The 20,842-nt window shown below is 40.5% G+C and overlaps 1 protein-coding gene across 16 annotated transcripts in view; it reads right to left on the bottom strand.

Moving 5' to 3' along the window:
* Positions 1-20,842, bottom strand: part of TNIK (TRAF2 and NCK interacting kinase) — a 275,815-nt gene that overhangs the window by 211,665 nt on the left and 43,308 nt on the right. For all 16 annotated transcript variants that reach the window (XM_083177758.1, XM_083177755.1, XM_083177756.1 and 13 more), the window contains exon 2: positions 11,258-11,323. In XM_083177758.1, the coding sequence (XP_083033884.1) occupies positions 11,258-11,323 (66 nt within the window). The remainder of the gene's footprint in view (positions 1-11,257; positions 11,324-20,842) is intronic.

Below are 20,842 nucleotides of genomic sequence, written 5' to 3'. Positions count from 1 at the left end.
AATGATATATATCACAAAAAAAGGACCCCACACTGGTCACCACACTATGGTCACTATTTTAGGAAGACGCTAATACAGACAGTAATTTTTATAATTTTTCTAATGCAATATTTGTGATTGGTACAAAAGAAAATGGTACTTAAATTTAGGCACCAAATTATGTGAATGTATCAGCCTTGATCAGAATGGTCTCAATATTGGGATATTCTCCCTTGAGGCATTAAGGTATCTTGGCTGAAAAAATTATTGGAGTGACATAAAAATATATATTTTTGTCTCTCTCATAAGGGAGAGAAAAAGGTGCTAAAGAAAGTGTTTTGTCAACACATACATATATTTGACAAGTGAGAAAAAAGTTAAAAAGGTTTGGCGAAATATATGGCTGTTATCAGGCGACTGTCACAGCGGGTTTACCACAGCATATAGTCCTGTGGTGCTTTGGGCAAAATTGCCTGCATTAGTATGGTGCTGGGTATATATATATATTTAATTATATTATCTGAAGAGAATCCCTAGAATTCACAAGACGGATACAAAGATTGGAATTTAGCTGATTTCCCTTAGTCTCCAATCATTCCTACTTTCTGGCCGTGTGTCATATAGACAGTGAACGGACCAGATGAGGGGGTGATTATAGTGGAGACCTATGGTCGGATCAGTGGAAGGAAGAAGAGCAGGGATCTGCTGTTGAGACCCAGGTCCAGTGTCACCCCTGTTGATATCACCAGCGCAGGAGATCAATCTGGTCCAGTGACCAATGAGAGTCCCTTATATAAAGAGATATAAATAGATGACAGTCCCTCAATAGGGAATTATGCTTGTAACTGGATCTTCTTACCTAATAGGTATAAACATAAGCCTATTTGTATCTGCCCCAGGTTCCACACAATTCATTCACTTACGATAGTTGCTCAAACTCTGTTGGTTGGGATACATCCCCTATGCACATACAGGGTTATTACATGTAGTGTTACAACCAATATGTAGAGCAAGTCAATTAAAATTCTACTTAGCGCCTGTTCCTGGACGCGCGTTTCGCCTGCGGGCTTGTTCACTGGTGAACAAGCCCGCAGGCGAAACGCGCGTCCAGGAACAGGCGAGACTGTCACGAAGGGGGCAATCGGGTGCTGGATAGAGGATCCATGGAATCCATATAACGCTAAGTAGAATTTCAATTGACTTGCTCTACATATTGGTTGTAACACTACATGTGATAACCCTGTATGTGCATAGGGGATGTATCCCAACCAACAGAGTTTGAGCAACTATCGTAAGTGAATGAATTGTGTGGAACCTGGGGCAGATACAAATAGGCTTATGTTTATACCTATTAGGTAAGAAGATCCAGTTACAAGCATAATTCCATATTGAGGGACTGTCATCTATTTATATCTCTTTATATAAGGGACTCTCATTGGTCACTGGACCAGATTGATCTCCTGCGCTGGTGATATCAACAGGGGTGACACTGGACCTGGGTCTCAACAGCAGATCCCTGCTCTTCTTCCTTCCACTGATCCGACCATAGGTCTCCACTATAATCACCCCCTCATCTGGTCCGTTCACTGTCTATATGACACACGACCAGAAAGTAGGAATGATTGGAGACTAAGGGAAATCAGCTAAATTCCAATCTTTGTATCCGTCTTGTGAATTCTAGGGATTCTCTTCAGATAATATAATTAAATATATATATATATATATACCCAGCACCATACTAATGCAGGCAATTTTGCCCAAAGCACCACAGGACTATATGCTGTGGTAAACCCGCTGTGACAGTCGCCTGATAACAGCCATATATTTCGCCGAACCTTTTTAACTTTTTTCTCACTTGTCAAATATATATATGTGTTGACAAAACACTTTCTTTAGCACCTTTTTCTCTCCCTTATGAGAGAGACAAAAATATATATTTTTATGTCACTCCAATAATTTTTTCAGCCAAGATACCTTAATGCCTCAAGGGAGAATATCCCAATATTGAGACCATTCTGATCAAGGCTGACACATTCACATAATTTGGTGCCTAAATTTAAGTACCATTTTCTTTTGTACCTTTTCAATACCCAATCACAAATATTGCATTAGAAAAATTATAAAAATTACTGTCTGTATTAGCGTCTTCCTAAAATAGTGACCATAGTGTGGTGACCAGTGTGGGGTCCTTTTTTTGCCATATATATCATTATAAACTTACAATTATATAAAAAGTTGTGCCCCGACAAAGAGTGTCATCCTTTTTCTTTTTGTGTAAGAACAATGTAACTTTCACAATGTTTTTTTTTTATCCCGCTATCCAATTAGATGGCCCGATAAACACATTTCACTGCAAAAACACACATACAGTGAAACTTGAATGATTTTGGCACTGTAGACCTTGTTTCTCTGAAAATGGCGCTTCTTTCGGTTATTTTGCTTTGCCTGATTTATCACGGCTAATTAGATAACCCTACTACCTATGATCAAAGTCAGGAATCCCATGCTGAAATTATAATAACATTTACTGAAACCCAATTGCAATTTGCGCAGACTTTAAATAAAAGTGCTGCAGCATTCTGATGAGACATTCTTTGTGCTCAGAACAAAATCAACACCGCAAGTCTTCCAAATTATATTGTCAACTCTGCTCTGTAAACCCCTCAGTTTGTCTTTAATATACACACACAAAGTGAACTATATATAAACTTGTTACATGATGTAACAGAATGCGATTTAGAAAAGAACTTTAAAAATAAATGTTTCAATTATTGTGAGAATGATCGTGTATTCTACCTGAAATATTTTAAGGGATATAACTTTAAGCATGTATTCAATAACTATAGGTGTAGCTTACTATAATTTTAGGAAATGCCAAGAAATATTACATACTGTATAACATTTTATTTGGCTGGACAGGTCAGAACACATGTTCCAGTAATTTGGCAATTAAAGAGTGTATAGATGATGGGAATTTTTCTAGTGGGGGTTAGGTGCAAGGTCATTGGTGAGGTTATTTTACTGTACGTTAATGGCCTGTTCTCTACCACACTGTTATAGTTGTGGGAAAGGGATACAGTCATTGAGTCTACAGCAAGTTGGTCGACAGGCATTGGGTCGACATGGAGATATGTCGACATGGTTCATGGTCGACACAAGCATTAGGTCGACAGTGTCTAGGATGACAGTCAAAAGGTCGACATTGGGTTATTCACTGTTTTTTGAGCCGACAGTCGGTATTTTATGCCCTACCATCCTCTAGGGCAGGGCTGGGCAATTGCAGCCCTCCAGATGTTGAGGAACTACACATCCCAGCATGCCTTGCATCCGTTTCAGCATGGCCACATAGCAAAACTAATGCAAAGCATCCTGGGATGTGTAGTTCCTCAACATCTGGAGGGCTGCAATTGCCCAGCCCTGCACTAGGGCATGTAGGAGAATAAAATAGTGTGCCAAGCACAGCGAGGCACCGTGCCCGAAGCATTGCGAGCGAAGCACTGTAAACTGTGTCCGAGTCGACTGTGTCATTCAGGACAAAAAAAGTGAAAACCCCCTAGAAAACCTTTGACTGTCGACCTAATGCTTGTGTCGACCTATTGACCTGTCGACCTAGCACCATGTCGACCAACTTGCTGTAGACAAAACGATCCAAACCCGTGGTAAAGATGGGTAGCAGTGGCAGTCTGGAGGTAGATCTTGTGGTGCTCTCCCCACCAATACATGGGTTACACAACTGCAACCTGTCCACGTGGCCTATGTGTGTGTCATTGGAAGGGAATTCTAGATACATTCAGTTGTTTGTAATGGGCTGGCAGGTGGTCCCCAACCTGGCATGTTTGGTTTGTGGATGCAGGCTGCTATACAGAGTCCTTAGTTATTATTATTATTATAATTTTATTTATAAGGCGCCACAAGTGTTTCGCAGCACCGTAGAGAGGAACAATACAGGGAGACAAAGCTTGGCATAACATTGAAATAAATAACAAAAATACAGTACAAATAAAGAGCGCCACAGATCAATACACATTACAGCTTAAATGTAAGTAGTGAGGACTTACATAGTTATAGTATTTAAGGCTGAATAAAGACTAACGTCCATCCAGTTCAACCTTGGTGTGTTAGCTTCAACCCTTTTTACACATAGTATATACTGATATATTTAATATTATTTCATAATCCTGTAACATTACAAGTTCAAGAAAACTGACTACATACCATCATTTATCCCTGTCTTGTTGTGTTAGGAAAGAAATGGTTTTTGTTGTTGTTTTAATCAGGCTGAGGTCAGCTGATTTAATCAGCTACTGTGACTGGGTAGGCTGAGGTCAGCTGATTTAATCAGAAAACGCTAAAAGTTAGAACATGCAAAGTCAGATGATCATATCAGTCCCTTCCTCTCACTTCACACCACAAAATGCATGCAGAAGTTGTTTACAGTGTTGACAAACACACCCTTATGGAAATTGTGGTCTACAAAAGATGGAATCAAAATATATAATGCCATTGTAAATCACGCTAGACGGTTTTGGCAGGGCAATGCAGCCTGTCTGATTTCTAAAAGGCAAAAGTGCCCTGCTAAAAACACACCACGTGAATAGATGCAGTGCCCATTGACATGGCACCTGCGTAGGTGCCGGGCACGCCTTCACCTATAATACTGGTGGCGGGCACACCCCCATCAGTGACATCAGCGAAAACACCCCATAATGATATGGTTGGCATCACCCCACCTACATTGAGGACATCGGCAGAGCAGTCCTGCCCACATGCTCTGCACTCATGCTGTCCCTGTACTCCTGCAACCTACCCTTCCCTAATCCTAGCGGGATCACTATTGGTCAGACATTTTACACCATCAATACAGAGAGAGACTGGTTACAATATTGTATAAAGACCAGGATACAGTATTTGGTAGCCATAAAGGCAAAAAAAATAAGCCTTTATTACTCAAGATTAAATTTTATACTAAAACACAATAGAATAAGTGTCTACATGTTGTATAAAATTACATAATTCAACTTTGTCATTGCAAAGTTAACTCTTTAGTATTTTGCTTTCACACCATTGTGTATCTGTTTATAAAAGGTTGTTACATTGTTCAGTAAAGATGAAGATTTTAAGAAAGGTGAAGATTTTACCTTAGCGCAGAGAATCTACCTTTACTATCAAACTACTTAAAAGGTTATAAAATGCAGAATTAGTGGATGCACTTAATTTTTCCATGCTGACATCACACCCAGCACAAAAACTGAAGAAAAAGTTTTTACACCTGCGCTGCTGAATATATATATTATTATGCCTCTGAGCTTTGCTGAACAAAAGGACAACCGGAGACACTCATTAATGTAACAAAATTTTATGCATATAATAAAGAATTTGTAAAAAGGTATGTAATCTTAAATTCATACAAATATATAATTAAAATCAAGTACAATAAAGCATGCTCAATAGATATATAGGGCAGAAAACGTTCTCCACTTGGATCACAGATAAATGCTTAATAGCAAGGAGCAAGGGTTTATGCAAGAATTGCAGCCAGTCTTGTTAGTTAGCAGAAGTAAGCTGTTAGATAGTGGGGGAAGATGGTTTCAGGAAACACAAGCCAATGCCAATGGAAGCAAGCAGATAAACTATGCACAGAGGACAAGTAGCGTAACCTTTTAGCGTGTATAGCGCAGATGGAGTATTCAGGAGACGCACTTATGTCCTGGACCGTATGCTCACCCTCCTTGAGATGGATAGCTGGAGGGGCCGGGGAGCACGATGGTGAGTGTAGCTCAACCCGGTGTCCGTGATGGTACTGTGTCTGCGGCTCTGACGGGGAACCCGGAGGTGTCGAGGGCTCGACCCGGAGCGAAGGCTTCGTGACGTCCGCCGGAGAAGGGGGGGGGGGAGCTCCGATAGGCTGCCGGCTGGGGTGGAAAGCCGTGGGCAGTGATGGACGGTGGGAAATGTAGTATGCTGGCTTGTAGTGAGGCTTGCAGCCAAACGTAGCAGGCTCACTGCATTATCCGCGAGACTCCATGTTTGGGGGGGGGGGGGATAGTCCTTGCTGTCTTCTAACAGCGGCGATTTCCCCGGAGCGTTGAATAGGGTGAGTGGCCGGCGTGAGGGTTAAGTGGCGAGAATCGCATGTTTTTGGCGATCTTCGCAGTTTAACCCCCTTGCCGGCCGCATTAAATATAGCCCAATGTCTTCCTGCCATTTACAACGCATCACCTTTGTGCCTGTTGGTGAATTCTGCCTGTGCACCCATTGGGTGACCTGACGCAAGTGACAGTTATGTGCAGCCACCCACTAAGCACAGATTTTTTTTAAACTCAACTTCTAAGGCATGGGTCTTCAAACTGTGGCCCTCCAGATGTTGTGAAACTACATGTTCCAACATGCATTGCCACATTTTTTCCTATAAGAGCATGCCAAAACTGTCAGGGCATGCTGGGACATGTAGTTCCACAACATCTGGAGGGCCACAGTTTGAAGACCCATGTTCTAAGGGATAAAAAGATAGTGCTTATTGCACATGTACGGAAGTACCCACTAACTACACTGATGGGTGGCATATAGTGATCTACAGTAGATGCACACCAAGTATCACGGACATAAGATAATCCCACGCATGCGCAGTAAGCGCAAAAAGACGCATCCCTGAAGTGCCATACATGGCCCTGGGTAACTAGCACTATAAATATGCAGATTCAAAATTATTCTCCTGATGAAATCCATCCAATCCTGTAAGGCGCAAGTGATGAAACGCATAGAGAGGCCTCTAATACTGGCGGCAGCATTTTTTTTAATACATGTAAGCTACTTTTTATTACCTATTTTATGTTTAATATTTAATAAACTCCTAAACAATTTCCTAATTGGAGTTAATTTTTCCTTATTATGGAAAATACACAGCATCATATACCTCATAACATTTAAAAGGCCCTCTGTGATACCTGGCACCACCCGGGCATATCCTGGATATCTGAGCACAAGAAGATTCACAAACAGATGTTTTGATGAGCATTTACTTATAATTGATACGGTACGCACAATAGCAGCACTCCATATATGTGATAACAATATATTACACTAGGGAGTGCTGTTTCTCACTCTTTTGTATTCTCAACTGCATAGACAAAAGTAGTTGCCCACAATTGCCACAGGCGTATAAAATCAAGCACCTAGCTATGTAGTCTCTATTTGCAAATATTTGTGATGCAAAACTGTTCATGGACTATAGAAGACTTTGTTTGATGCCCTGTCCTAATACACATCAAGCACCATTGGGATGGAATGGAGATTGCGAGCCAGGCCTTCTCATCCAACATCAGTGCCTGACCTTAAAATGCTCTACAAAATGAATGGGTACAAATTCCCACTGATACGCTCCAAAATATTGTGACACGCCTACCAAGAAGAGTAGATGATGTTAAAGCAGCAAAAAGGATCAATTCCATTTTAAAAGTATATGCATTTGAATACAATGTCCGTGTTGGTGTAAAGTCAGGTGTCCAAATAACTTCCATTTACTTTACAGACAACGGCAGCCGGCACTCCACTTACACTGATATCGCATCTTGCATTGTGTCCAGGATTATTCATTTACTGTGACTATAAATGTACAGTATGTTTTTCCATGTTCATTTCCACTTTTTTTTAGGTTATACCACATGTGATTGTACAGGTTTATATTCCCCACTACAGAATACTGCTTATCTGGGGTGTAAATTATTAGGTAATCAATATGTTGACCCCAAAAGGTCGACATGAAAATAGTAGACACATGAAAAGGTCTACATGAGTTTTTAAAAAAATTTGGGTGTCAAAGTCAACTACTCTGCTTTGCACACTATTATATATTCTCCCTCTATGCCAATATGGATGTTAACATTCTTTTCAGACTCCTTTGCTGCAATGTCTGGAGTCCATAGTCCATTTTCCCACCACAAATAATAATCCTCTATCATTTTTTACTTCAGTAAAAATTTCCATGTAGATTTTTTTAGATTCAAGTTTTTATAAAAAGCATCTTCTACAGTTTAGTCCTGTTATCAGACATTTAAGGGAATTCAAGAGTGTTGAAATTAAAATATTTATAGGATTATGTTTCCTTAATTTGATCATGAAAATACTAGCCAAGCAACAATCCACAATAGACCATTCAATTTGGAATTCGTTGTATTCGGAAGGATACCTGGGGACATAAAGTACACACAATTTTCCATTACTGCCCCCTTCCATCCAAGGGGTCAATTATTTTCAGCACAATGTGAATAGCGCCAGGAGGAAGCTCTCAGTGATTTAAAATTCAGTGCGCCGTTAGGTCGGAGAATGTTGGCATTTGTGGGTGGTTAGACACAAGAACTGGCAAGTTCGGACTTAAGTACCCTGCTGCGTTGTCGTTTGCGCCACTACTGTATTGTCAGATTTCTGCTCGCGCCTCTGGAGAAGTGTGAGCAGAAATTCACTAGCTGGTGTTAACAGCGCACCAATTAGAATATAAACGGGAGCTGCCTCTCAAAGTCAGCCCTCAGGACCCCACACAGTGCATGTTTTGCAGGTCTCCTGACAGAATCAAGTGAAATAATTATCTCCACCTGTGGATCTTTTAAAAAGTGTCAGTCAGTAATGCGTGCACCTGTCAGGTAACCTGGTAAATGTGAACTGTGTGGGGTCCTGAGGGCCGAGTATGAGAACCACCGTCCTAACCGACAACGATTGTCCAATCAATAAGTGTGTATACTTACCTGGAACAGCCGCTCCCTTAATGCGACAAAAGGTCCAGTCAACGAGTTGGTCAGGAGTGTACCCAGTCTTACATAGATGCCCAGCTCGTGCAACATCCATACCCTTGAAATTATCATCTATATTTAAGGCAGAGCCGGCCCTATGCATAGGCAGACTAGGCATTTGCCTAGAGCAGGGGTAGCCAACTCCAGTCCTCGAGAGCTACCAACAGTTAATGTTTTCCAGATCTCCTCACAGAATCACAAGTGAAGTAATTAGCTCCACCTGTGGATCTTTTAAAATGTGTCAGAGTAATGAGTGCACCTTTGCAGCAGCTAGGGTGTCTGGAAAATATGAGCTGTTGGTAGCTCTCGAGGACTGGAGTTGGCTACCACTGGCCTAGGGCATATGCGATGCCTAGGGGTGGCTCATGATTACATTGGTCGTTTGTGGGGCAGCCCGCAGTGAAGTACTCACCGAAGATAGATAGATAGATCAGTACAGCCTCCTATGTGATCTCTATGGCAAGTGCAGAGTCTATGTCCGAATACGGCCTCCTGTGTGACCCTATAGCAGGTGCAGTGTATCCGTCTGAGTACGGCCTCCTATGTGATACATATGGCAGCTGCAAATATAATGCCTTCTAAACACTAAGAGGTCAATACACTGTATATCTCATGCCGCTGTCATGGCATGCAAACTTTTAGTGCCTGATCCGCAGATTTCTACTTGCATCGCTATAGGGCTGCATAAATAAATCCACAAGTCAACTGTTTGCAAGTGTGGCATATTTTATCACTTACTTGCACTCACAATGTTTTTGTGCATAATTGGATTGACCTTTAAGTGTGGTGGTGAGAATATCTGCTAGGGGGCACCAGCCAAAAACTTGCCTAGGCCACCAAACTGGCCAGGGCCAGCACTGTATATAGGTCTAGTGGCCGTTTGAGTATCTCTAAAACACTGTAACCTGTTGGCAGCAAGTGAAACTACAGGCCGTTGCAATCATAAGGTACCTGACTAGCTTTCAAAGCATTTGCTTCGAGCGGGCTTACTAGTTCATCTTCTATGTGGACATGTGAAACTGTTTGGAATATTGCATGTGCACTGTAATCTATAAATATTGATCTAATTCTATTTAACTAGGAAAATCTAAAAACACAGTAAATGTACTGTTCATAATGTATTATTATTTGCAGACACCATTATCTTTTTGTTATTACAAAATAGGGAGGCAAGCAGGGCCGGATTTCCCATTAGGTACGTGAGGCACGGGCCTATGGGCTGCAAGGCATCCCCCCTCCTTGCGTGTAGCAGGGTTTATGATTTACCTGAAGGGGAGGTCGCTCGGTGGGTAGTGGGGATTACTGGGGGAAGGGACGGCCTTCCATTACGCTGGCCGGGTACGTGGCAGCTGAGAACCGAGGCGAGCAGTGGCGGAGAGGAGCAGTGTATTTACGGATGGGGAAGCTACAGTATTTCTAACATTAGAAAAGGACACTGAGCTTTTCTTTTTCCTTTGTCTGCTCTTGTCACATTTATGTGAGGAATAGTCAGAAGTTAAATATCTTGCATTGTGCTAGGTTTAGTCTTGGTCTTATATCACACCAAATGTGTTATAGACCTGAGCTTATAAAGATCCTTGCACACCAATGGCAAGCTGATTATGTGGCAGAAGACAGCAAAGTCATGTATCCTCTTTAATGAGGAAGGCACATATAATTACAAACTAGGGTTGCGGAATATTCTGTGGTGCAAACATGTGAATGCTCTGCAAAATGATGCAGGTCTTGTGTGATTAGGAGGATTTAAGGTTAAATTCAAGGGTACTTTAGGCAAATTTAGCGGGGCCATACACATGTTGGGTTAAATTTATAAATACCCTAAAATAAGGATTTCAAATTCAGAATAATAAGTTTTCTTTGAGCAAGATAAATATGGTTAAGTAAAGCAAGAACAAAAAGGAAGTGTGGCAGGAAAACATCCAAAATGCATTGACAGATAAAATTGAATTTTCAAATGTAAGTAAAAATAAAGGGTTTTCATAGAACGGGATAGGTAGGTATAACTGCCCCTATGTGTATGACCTAATAAGCTAAAGGAGTACGGTAAATAATTTTCCCACAATGGGGTTGATTCTATTAGCCACGGATAATTTGAGAGGATCATGACAGCACCGAAAGCACTTTACGGCGGTTGGAATTTGTGAAAAAGCACTTGCTGCTTTGTGCACGAAATAGAGTGCCATTGCTGAGGTTTAAACGGCTTTGGAATGGCACCTCACACCCTATGTATCCAACTTTGTTGCTAAAAATAGATAAAGGATATTAGTAACAGATTTTTTTTTAGAAACAAATCTAGGTCTCTATTCAATATTGTGTGAACTTGCCTATATTCCAAAATATGGATTCTGTGTATCGTAGTCACGCACTTGGGATAATGCCACATCACTATTATCACAACAGGATAACTTGCAGTTCGACCCACTGTGCCTTTTTGGTATAGTGCACATTTCAAATGTAAAACCTAGAAAACATCCAGTTTTATACATGGATCTTACCTTGTATACCTGTCCATACGTGCCATTTCCAACAAGTTCCACTAGTTCAAATATCCCTGCCGGGTCCTAACAAAGGAAACAAACAAAAAAAAAGGTTAATGAGGTTTTAAAAAAACAGAAAACTGTTACAATGTTTAAATAAAGTTCCATAGTAAATGCATTAAAAATTCCACAATATACAATAATCTCTGATAACACAGTCCCTGATTTGTAAACGCACAGTACATCAGCCAGCACTATAAGATGAACTACAGAGCACACACACGCAGAGCTGGCTCAAGGGCGTTGTTAACTGGAGCAACCAAGACTGATTTGTCACCTTAGCCGAGAACAGTTTACAGTTTTACCAGCCGTATTCACACCGTTTTGTTATCCCTGCAAAATAGCTAAGGAGAACAGGCACACATAACCAAGTCAGGCACACATAACCAAGTTATAGAGGGCCAGATTCTCTAAGCTTCAAAAGTGATAAAATGGAGAGTGATAAACAGCCAGCCAATCAGCTCCTGTCTGACATTTTTCAAACTCAGTCTGTGACATGGCAGATAGAAGCTGATTGGCTAGCTGTTTATCACTCTCCATTTTATCACTTTTGAAGCTTAGAGAATCTGGCCCATAGTCTGACAAAACATGTAAACGTATAAGGTAAACCAAAGAAAAGCGTGCAAACACTTAAATTAGTGGCTTGTCAAAAAGTGCATGTCAAACTTCCAATATCAACACCCATTTGTTGTACAAGCTCATATAAAGAAAACAAAAAAATAAAAATAAAACACTGTTTTTCTTCATAGAGCAGGAGTGATGCCCCATTGGTACCCTCACATTGCGTTCAGCAGTATCACACCGTCCTGCTTTTTCAGCTGTATCCATCATCCCCTTGAGTTTCACCGAATGGTTCACTATGTAAAGTGGATATTTTACCACAAACGAGAGTGCATGTACACTTGTGCTCACTGCTCTAAAAGACTAAGAGTACTAAACTGCACCACCATGTCCTCCTTCCCAAGAAAACTCTTCTTGCTGAGAATATATATATATATATATATATATATATATATATATACACACACACACACACACACACACACACACACACACACACACACACACACATACATATATACAGATACACACCATGTTTTAATGCTTTCTAATATTAAAAGGGAAAAATTTACTAAAATAGAAGTTCTATTGAAGATGGAATGTTGTCCATAGCAACCAGATTATATTATCTTCTAGAAGATGCTAAATAAATAAGTAGAATCTGATTGGTTACTATGGGCAACATCCCATCTGCAATAGAATGCCCATCTTAGTAAATGTACCCCTAACAATCCACAAAGTTATTAGGCTTTGATATGATTTTTTGAAATCTTTCAAGAAAACCAATTTTAGACTAATCTTAATTAAAACATGCAAAAGTACATTTTCAGAGAAGCGCAAAAAACACAAAAAAAAATAAAGTACTTAAGCATTAGCACTAGATAGGTCACTCGCACTAAACAATTTGAATAAAAAAATAAACTTTAGTTTAGATGCCTTTTCAGTTCCCTGTCTGTTTTGAAGCTTCGAATGAACTAAACCAAAGATGATTCAGCCGTCAGGAGTTGTTCAATAATGGGACATACATTAGGAATAACAGATATTGGGGGGGAAGCTTGATGCTAGGCAGACTTAGCACCTCTCATATCTGAACCACCTCCCTATATGTCTGTTGTGTGTGATTTACTACATTGGTTCACCTTATTTAGATAAAGTCTATAAGCAACAAGCATGTGGAATAACACCATGGATAGCCTCACAATAGGCATTTTTATGGTGTTGTGCCTGTAGTCAAAACATATATATTAAAAAAAAAAGAGTGGTTTAAAAAACAAAAATTGTTTCTGTACATTGTACAACTGTACAATGTTTTTGTACATTGTACAATTTCAAGTCAGGGCCTGAAAGCATCTTTATGTGGTTTTTTGAATGAACCACATTCAAATTAGCTTTTCAATTCCTTAAGACTGTATCAGTCATCTTAAAGTGTGATTTGATGTAGCATGAGACCTGTTGGGAACAATTCATTAAAAAAAGATAGTTCCAGCCTGGGCTCTTCCCTGTGCCTACCGATACTCGCATCATTGATCTTTATTTGGCAACATCGCAGCTTGTGCTATGACTAGCTGACCATGTTATTATCCAAATTATTTTGAGAGTTCCTCATGGATTTTTACCTAAATGCACAGCATAATCACTCATGTTTTCATGAAATAAAATTGTACGAGTAAATAAAATTATTATATATTTGGCATCCCGATTCTTTAAAATGGCTAAATATACATTAAGATCACTGGTTATACATCTGTGTATATTTTATCCACAATGTTTTAGGGTACACTAGCTCCCATTCACTATTACAGGACTTTCATCGGGCTGCTCCCATCCTATGGAATGCCCTTCCACGCACAATAAGACTCTCCACTAGCCTCCAAACTGTCAAGCGTTCCCTGAAAAAACTCACCTCTTCAGGCAAGCCCGTCATATTTAAGTTCTACACGCATAACCCTCTGAGGCACTTATGTATTATATAGCTTCCCTTCTGGACTTGTAACTTGGTGGGACTGCTATGCTATTACTGGAGCCTGTCCTTGCGTTTCCCTCCTATATCCCTATAGATTGTAAGCTTGCAGCAGGGCCCTCTAACCCCCAAGTCTGTCTGTCTGTTACCCAGTTTGTCTTATCACTGTCTACTATTGTAAAGCGCAACGGAATCTTCTGCGCTATGTAAGAAACTGTAAATAAATAGTCACTTTATGTTTGTGGCCATAAGGCTAATTGGCCATACACATGCAATGATTACAGACAATGCATTACTGCTTCTTCTATCAGAAAAGTTTACAGTCTGTCTCAATGGTAGCATACCATTAGGAAATTCAGTAAATTGCCAAGTTATTGTCATTTTGGGGAGACACAAATACATTTAGTTCATAGTTAACAGATATATTCTTATTACAAAAGTATCAATGGGTCATATATTGTGAAGCTTTTACCCTTATTTTGGATTCATTTTTTTTATGTGCAATACATATTGAAAGACTTGAAGATTTACACCTACAGTACAGATAAGTAAAAGAAAATATCAATGAATAAATACAGCAGACATGAAAAATGACAAGGCAATATGAAAGAAAGAAAATATGAGAAAGGTAAAATACGAACAGACCAGCGAATTTGAAAAAAATAAAAATAAAAATAGCATTATTGTCAGAACAAGGATATACAAGATCTCCATAACAAACAGATGATGAAACGACTACTCAAAAGGCACTATTTGCATCCACATGGCATGAAGCCACAATAATGGGTATGGATTGTTGGATAGACAGCAACTAGGTAGACAAGCATTCGGTCAACACCACTAGGTCGACATGACTGAGGGTCAACATGCAGGAAAGTCAACATGGGTTAGGTCGACACAAGCATTAGGTCAACAGTCAAAAGGACAACATGGGGTTTTTCACATTTTTTTACCATAATGTCGACACAGTCACTGACACTGAAATGCAGCACCGAGTGCGCTCGCCATGCTTTGGGCCGGTGTCTCGCTATGCTCAACAAACTATTTTATTCTCCCACCACGCCCTAGTGGATGGTAGGGCATGAAATACCGCCTGTCGGCACATGTCAATTCCCCCCAAAATTTAAAAAAAAACATGTCGACCTTCCCAAAGTTGACCTAATGACTGTCAACCTAACCCATGTTGACCTTCCTGCATGTCGAACTAGTGACCGTATCCCCCAATAATAGTGGGACAAAGAAGGCACATATCAGAATAATGGACTCCTTACACATGTAAAACGCCATTACAGAAGCAATAACCACATACCTAGGCAGAACAAATGAGAAAAAAAAATATCTGCCAAAATAAGCAAATTATAACCACCCAATTGTCCCTTCCGTGTATTTTGGATGGCATACTATACCACATACAAAAGGGATCTGATTCAGAGTCGCATGCTATGTTGATGTATGACACAGTTGAGCTTATTTTTGTGTTGGTACAGAAGAAGTAACTGTTTTTGCTGCAAGCACATAGAAATGTATTAAAACTATATTGAGTGTTCCTGGGTGGCGATGGTCCTTTATTAACCCCTTTAGTGGTACACTGCTCCAGTGCCCAGATTAGCAAAACCAGAAAATTCTTGGGATCACCACTGTCTCCGCTGCTTAGTGCCGGGCAGCGCCACTAAGCTGAGCACTGAGCTCATCTTCAGCTGCTACTGGGCACTAGCTTTGTGTGGTGTGAGCTTTTTAAAGTCATGCCGCACACATCCAGGTTGCCGGGACAGGGCCGGGCAGTGGCTGATGTAGTGCTCAGCAGTGCTGCCCAGGGAGACACAGTGGTGGGGCTTTTTTTAGGGAGCACTGCCCCAAAAAAAAAAAACCACCCTCGACCATTGTGGAGCTCTCCATTAAAAAAAAAAAAACACTGAAGGGATTGAACAAACCCACACACATCAGGTGCCGGATGACTGGCCAACATTCAGGAACCCAATGTCAAAATACCAACTGTTCACTGCCCAACAGTCGGGATCCCGACCAACAGGGATTTGTTGGAAATAGAGGGAGAATAGAACCTATGGCAAGCGCGCGGCGGCTGGGATTCCAATGTCTGTATACTGAATGTCTGGATCCCGATCGGCGACCAGTTATACAACACCCCACACATTTCTCTAGCATCAATAGATCACTGACAAGATTGGTGAATAAGGGATGTATGTCATAAAAACCTTCCCCTTTGTTGTCTGTGTCTTGTCTTTTGATTAATATGTTTTTAAGAGGTGGATTACGGGTGCCAATGTGACCTCAAGGTGGACCAATTGTGTTGATGGGGTTGCTGTAATTTTAGGGTGGATTTCTCCACTTAATTTGCAATCGAACTTCGTAAATGTGCGGTTTCTATACTGGTCTATGTATAATAATAATTAATCAGATGTAAAGTATGTATTTTAGACTTTGTTTGGAGGGTTGTTCTTTAGTAAATGGTTGGTTTGGGGAGGGGGGGGGGGGGGGGAGATGAAACACTCCACAATAAACAAATGCAACCTTCAGTTACACATTAAATACCCTCCCCCTTCCGCCAAGTGATCACATGGCAATAACCATAAATAAGACAAATAATTTCACAAAAGGAGAATCTCCTTTTAAAATAAGGCTGCCCCATGAGTTGATTGAAGCCATTATGGAGGAAATATTTCACCCAGGAATTTAACATGTATTTACGCAAAGCAGGGTGTACTGTGGGGTTCAGAAAATATCTTCTCAGGGGGCTCCTCTCTTTCAAACTAAGTTTTGTACTAGAAAGTATTGAATATAGTTGGTGCATTAAAAGTTCTCGTTTCATAACTTTTATACATTACTGCAGTGTTCTACCTGGAAAGTGTTTAAGATGTCCTCGGAACCATGACCTCATCATACAATCACCTCTCCTAAGGCAAATAAACTATGAAGTGCAAGACTTTTGGCTAAGCATCCTGCCCCAATTTGAATCCCAACAGTACTAAGGATGAGACAGACATCCATTAGCACAAAGATCCAACCTCAATACTCAAAAAGGCAAAGTACACTAAAAGATTCATGAACACTTTCATTCTGTTGTCCAACCCATGCCGATCCACCAAGTAATGCTTCCATTCTTATGATGCCACATGCCATTTCCAATACACGTGCATCTTTTTGGCAGACAATATACAATCCTGTCAGAAATTATACAATTGAGAGGCATGCACAAGTGTGGGTGTGTGGGGATGACAACTACAGTATATGACATTAATGAATAAGTCATAGTACCATTGCAAACCTAATACTGGTTGAACCATAGCACTTTTTTTTTTACATGAATTATATTTTAATCCAACAAAATGCATTTTTCTTGGCTATAATTTGACTGGGCCTGGTGTGATATTTTGGCTTTACCCATTTACGTAAAGTGACAGGTCTGAAAGCACTTAAGCACTCATTAAGAAATCACGGAGGCAACACACAGCCAAAACCGTGCACACATTTTATGTAACTGCTATTCCTTAGTTACCTAAGCAACTAAAAGAATGGGAAGTGACAGTTTTGGTAATCACTGCTTTAGATTTCCAAGAAATGCAGATGCATTAGCAAGTTTCTACAAGGTTTAAAAAGCAACTATCAATATTTATGACCTTTTTATGTACATATGGAATTATATGAATAAATGATTGGAGGTAATGGGAGTTTCTGCAAAATGAAAAGTGTCTGACGTCTGAGCCGCCATTTAGATCCCATAGCTAGATAGTTACAGAATTAATTCCATAGTGTATTTAAAACCATGGTTAATACTGCTTATGGGTTATTCAGTTGTGATAACTAATATGATATGACATATTACTTTATATAAATCTAGGTGGAAGGGGAAATGTATAAGCGATGCTTTGGCAGGGTGGAGGAAGTGGGAAAAGTGAGTGAGGAAGTGAGGTACAGACGTACTGTGTGAACATATACATTAGAATAGGTTATCCTAGAAATAGAAATCCAGGCGTCCAGCCATCTGGTCCAACCATAGCATGCTGTATGGCCGGCAGCCTAAGAGACTGTATGCAGGTACTGCTGACCTGCTTTGCCACTAGGTGTGGCCCAGCCCTAAGGGAATGAAAGGGGGGGGGGGGCGGCACTGGGGCAATGAACTACAGTGTATTGGGAAAGACAACGGTCATTATTTTATATGAGTCAGTAGAGTTAGGCATGGTACAGAAAACCTTATCGAGAAAAGCCAATGCATTGAGACTAGATCCCAAGCCTGTATAGGTTTTCATTCAAACCAATCCACAAAAAAAAATTTTTTCGCTATATACATTTAGCATTTATAGTTTTTAATCACCAATTAACTCAATGCCTAGGAAGCGACGGCCACCAAATGGGAATAATATAGCCTTTATTTTGTCAGCCAGAACATTTCAGTATGTGTTATCTGTCCTGGAGGTTGGTAAAACTCAATAGCTACTGTAATTATTATGCACTTGTAAAAGTAAAATAATAGAAATGATTAAAAGCCAGTTGTGCCAAGTTATTTTGTTCGATGGAAAACAAAAGGACTCTTAGGCCGTACTAATTAACTCCCCCAGGGCTATCTATCCAATTAGCCTGAAAGTTAGCAGTCCGATTTTTTTTTTCGTCCCCGGCCTAGGCAGGCCAAAAAAAAATCCCTAATAAATGTCCAGTTTTCACAATTGTGGCAGTGAAAAAAATATGGTTCTGGGAACTTAGAATGATCCTGTGTGTTTTCTACATAAAACTAAGACCTTTTTGGATTAAAAAGGGCTGCATTTGGATTGGTAATGAACATTAGGGTAAATTGCATGAAAATGTTTTAACGTGGCTAATTGTATACCAGACTTTATGCATTAACTGAACAATCTGTCAGTGCAAAACAGTGTTGGCCTGGATTCTGCCGATTGACGTTTACAGGAAGCACAGAGCAGAGAGTGGATACCACACTCTCCTTATCTCATAAAAGGTTATTAATAACTTATAAAGATTTTTTTCTGTCATAAATTATTCTGCTGAGCACTAGTATTGTCAGAGGTAAAAATAGAGCAGCCCCTGCTAAGAATGTATCCTTTCCACTTGCTTGCATGTTTCAAGTAATACTTCAGAGGTTATATTAGGTAATGAGGTGGTCGCTTTAAAATTTTTTACACAATTTATTTCTGAAATACACTTTTGTAAATACAGTAATATAGAACTCTTAAAAATGCTCAATTATGTCACGACAACACAAATAGACGTGGTCATGAACAAAAAAACAAAGGGAAGTACATTTGATGGATGAATAATATTTAAAATTTTAAATTCTAGCTGTATCCCAAATGTTACCAAGCCTCACCCCAAATTATAAATTGTAAAAGGATTTTTCAGATAACATGAATTTACAGGTGTTTGCAGAATATGTGTGCATTTAAAAGTTGTTTTAAACAGATTCGTTAGTTTAGTTTTGAAATAAATGGTGCTAAATTCCATAGATAGACTAAAGCAGGGAACACTGCTTTCCAATATCCCAACCGACAAGTCTTGACAGACTGCTCCATCTCCAGCAGGTATCATCCAGACAGCAAAGGATGATGAAGAGCACCTAAAGATAGACACTGTGGAAGTACTGGCAGGGCATAATGGCTAAAGTTTTGGTGGTCCAATCAGCTCAGAACTGGATTCTTGTGGAAGGGGAGAGGCTTAGCTTCCAGAGGATATGAACCGAGGATATGAACCCTAAATTTCTGAGACCCCCAGAAGGCTAAGGGAAAGCGTCAGAACCCATGGTGGGTCTGAATTAATGGGCCCATTATTTATTATTTAATTTTATTTATTTACAGTTTCTTATATAGCGCACACATATTCCTCAGCGCTTTACAGAGTATAGTTGAGCATTCACATCAGTCCCTGCCCCAGTGGAGCTTACAATCTATATTCCCTACCACATGTACACACACAGACATTCTAGGGTTAACTTGTTGGGAGCCAATTAGCCTACCAGTATATTTTTGGATTGTGGGAGGAAACAGGAGTACCCAGAGGAAACCCACGCAAGTACGTGGAGAATATACAAACTCCGCACAGTTAGATCCATGCTGGGAATCGAACCCATGACCTCAGGGCTGTGAGGCAATAATGCCAACCATTACACCATCCGTACTGCCCCATTATAGTCTTTGTGGAAAATGTGTCCAATTTGCACTTTGATATCTACGGTTCTAAGTGTCCCAGAGACTGGTACCATATGAAAGAGGAGACTCTTGGCTTTTGGGGAAGATTGACCACTAGTTTATGTGATACTGGCAAGGGAAGTGGCAAGCAACCGAGTGTAGGGACCCCTCAAATTGTCCTCCCAGCTTGCAGGGGCTTCTGGCTTCCTCTGCAGCCAGGGGGCACCATTGCGGGACTGCAGGGAGGCAATGGTGAGCAATCCTGGCTTAGGTTGGTCAGCTCTTGCCAGGTGCTTAGGACCCTGTTGCACCTAAACCTGGACAGCGGTGCAGGTAGGGGACCGGAGATGGGGGTTGATCATTGCAATGTATGTGCCTTTGTAAGCAGCTCCTGTGTGTTTTAACTAGGGTAATGAGACGCACCTTCAGCATTCATGTAAAACCTATGCCGTTGCTCGCTCCATAGATGTGGGCTCACACAAAGCCCTGGTTCATGCTTGATAGCTATTTTGTTGACCCGCTTGGTGCAGGTCTGGCCGGCTACAGACATTAATAACTGTATGCTCAGTCTATTCTCATAGCCCCTATGTGTTTTAAATAGAGAAATGAAATGCAGGTACTGAAGTGCCCATTATAATGGTCCATTTGCCAGAGCTTGTACTGTACGGTGCGCAGCACCGTTCACTGAGATGTGCGCCCCAATGGAACCCGCAAGCATCTCACATGCAAGTGTGTCCCATTAACGGAGAATGAAGTCTCTCCATCTGTAGATGGAGTGGAGCATTACCCACCCAGTGGTGAGGTGTATAGCATGTATATTGTATGGCGTGCCTCAACGCACCTTGATGCATCTGAACGCTTTACAAAAGTGGC

This window comes from Crinia signifera, chromosome 3 (genome assembly GCF_055691185.1).
Source record: "Crinia signifera chromosome 3, ASM5569118v1, whole genome shotgun sequence".
Taxonomy (NCBI): Eukaryota; Metazoa; Chordata; class Amphibia; order Anura; family Myobatrachidae; genus Crinia; species Crinia signifera.
The sequence above is the reverse complement of the archived record's forward strand: the minus strand, read 5'-3'. Positions and strand labels throughout refer to the sequence as shown.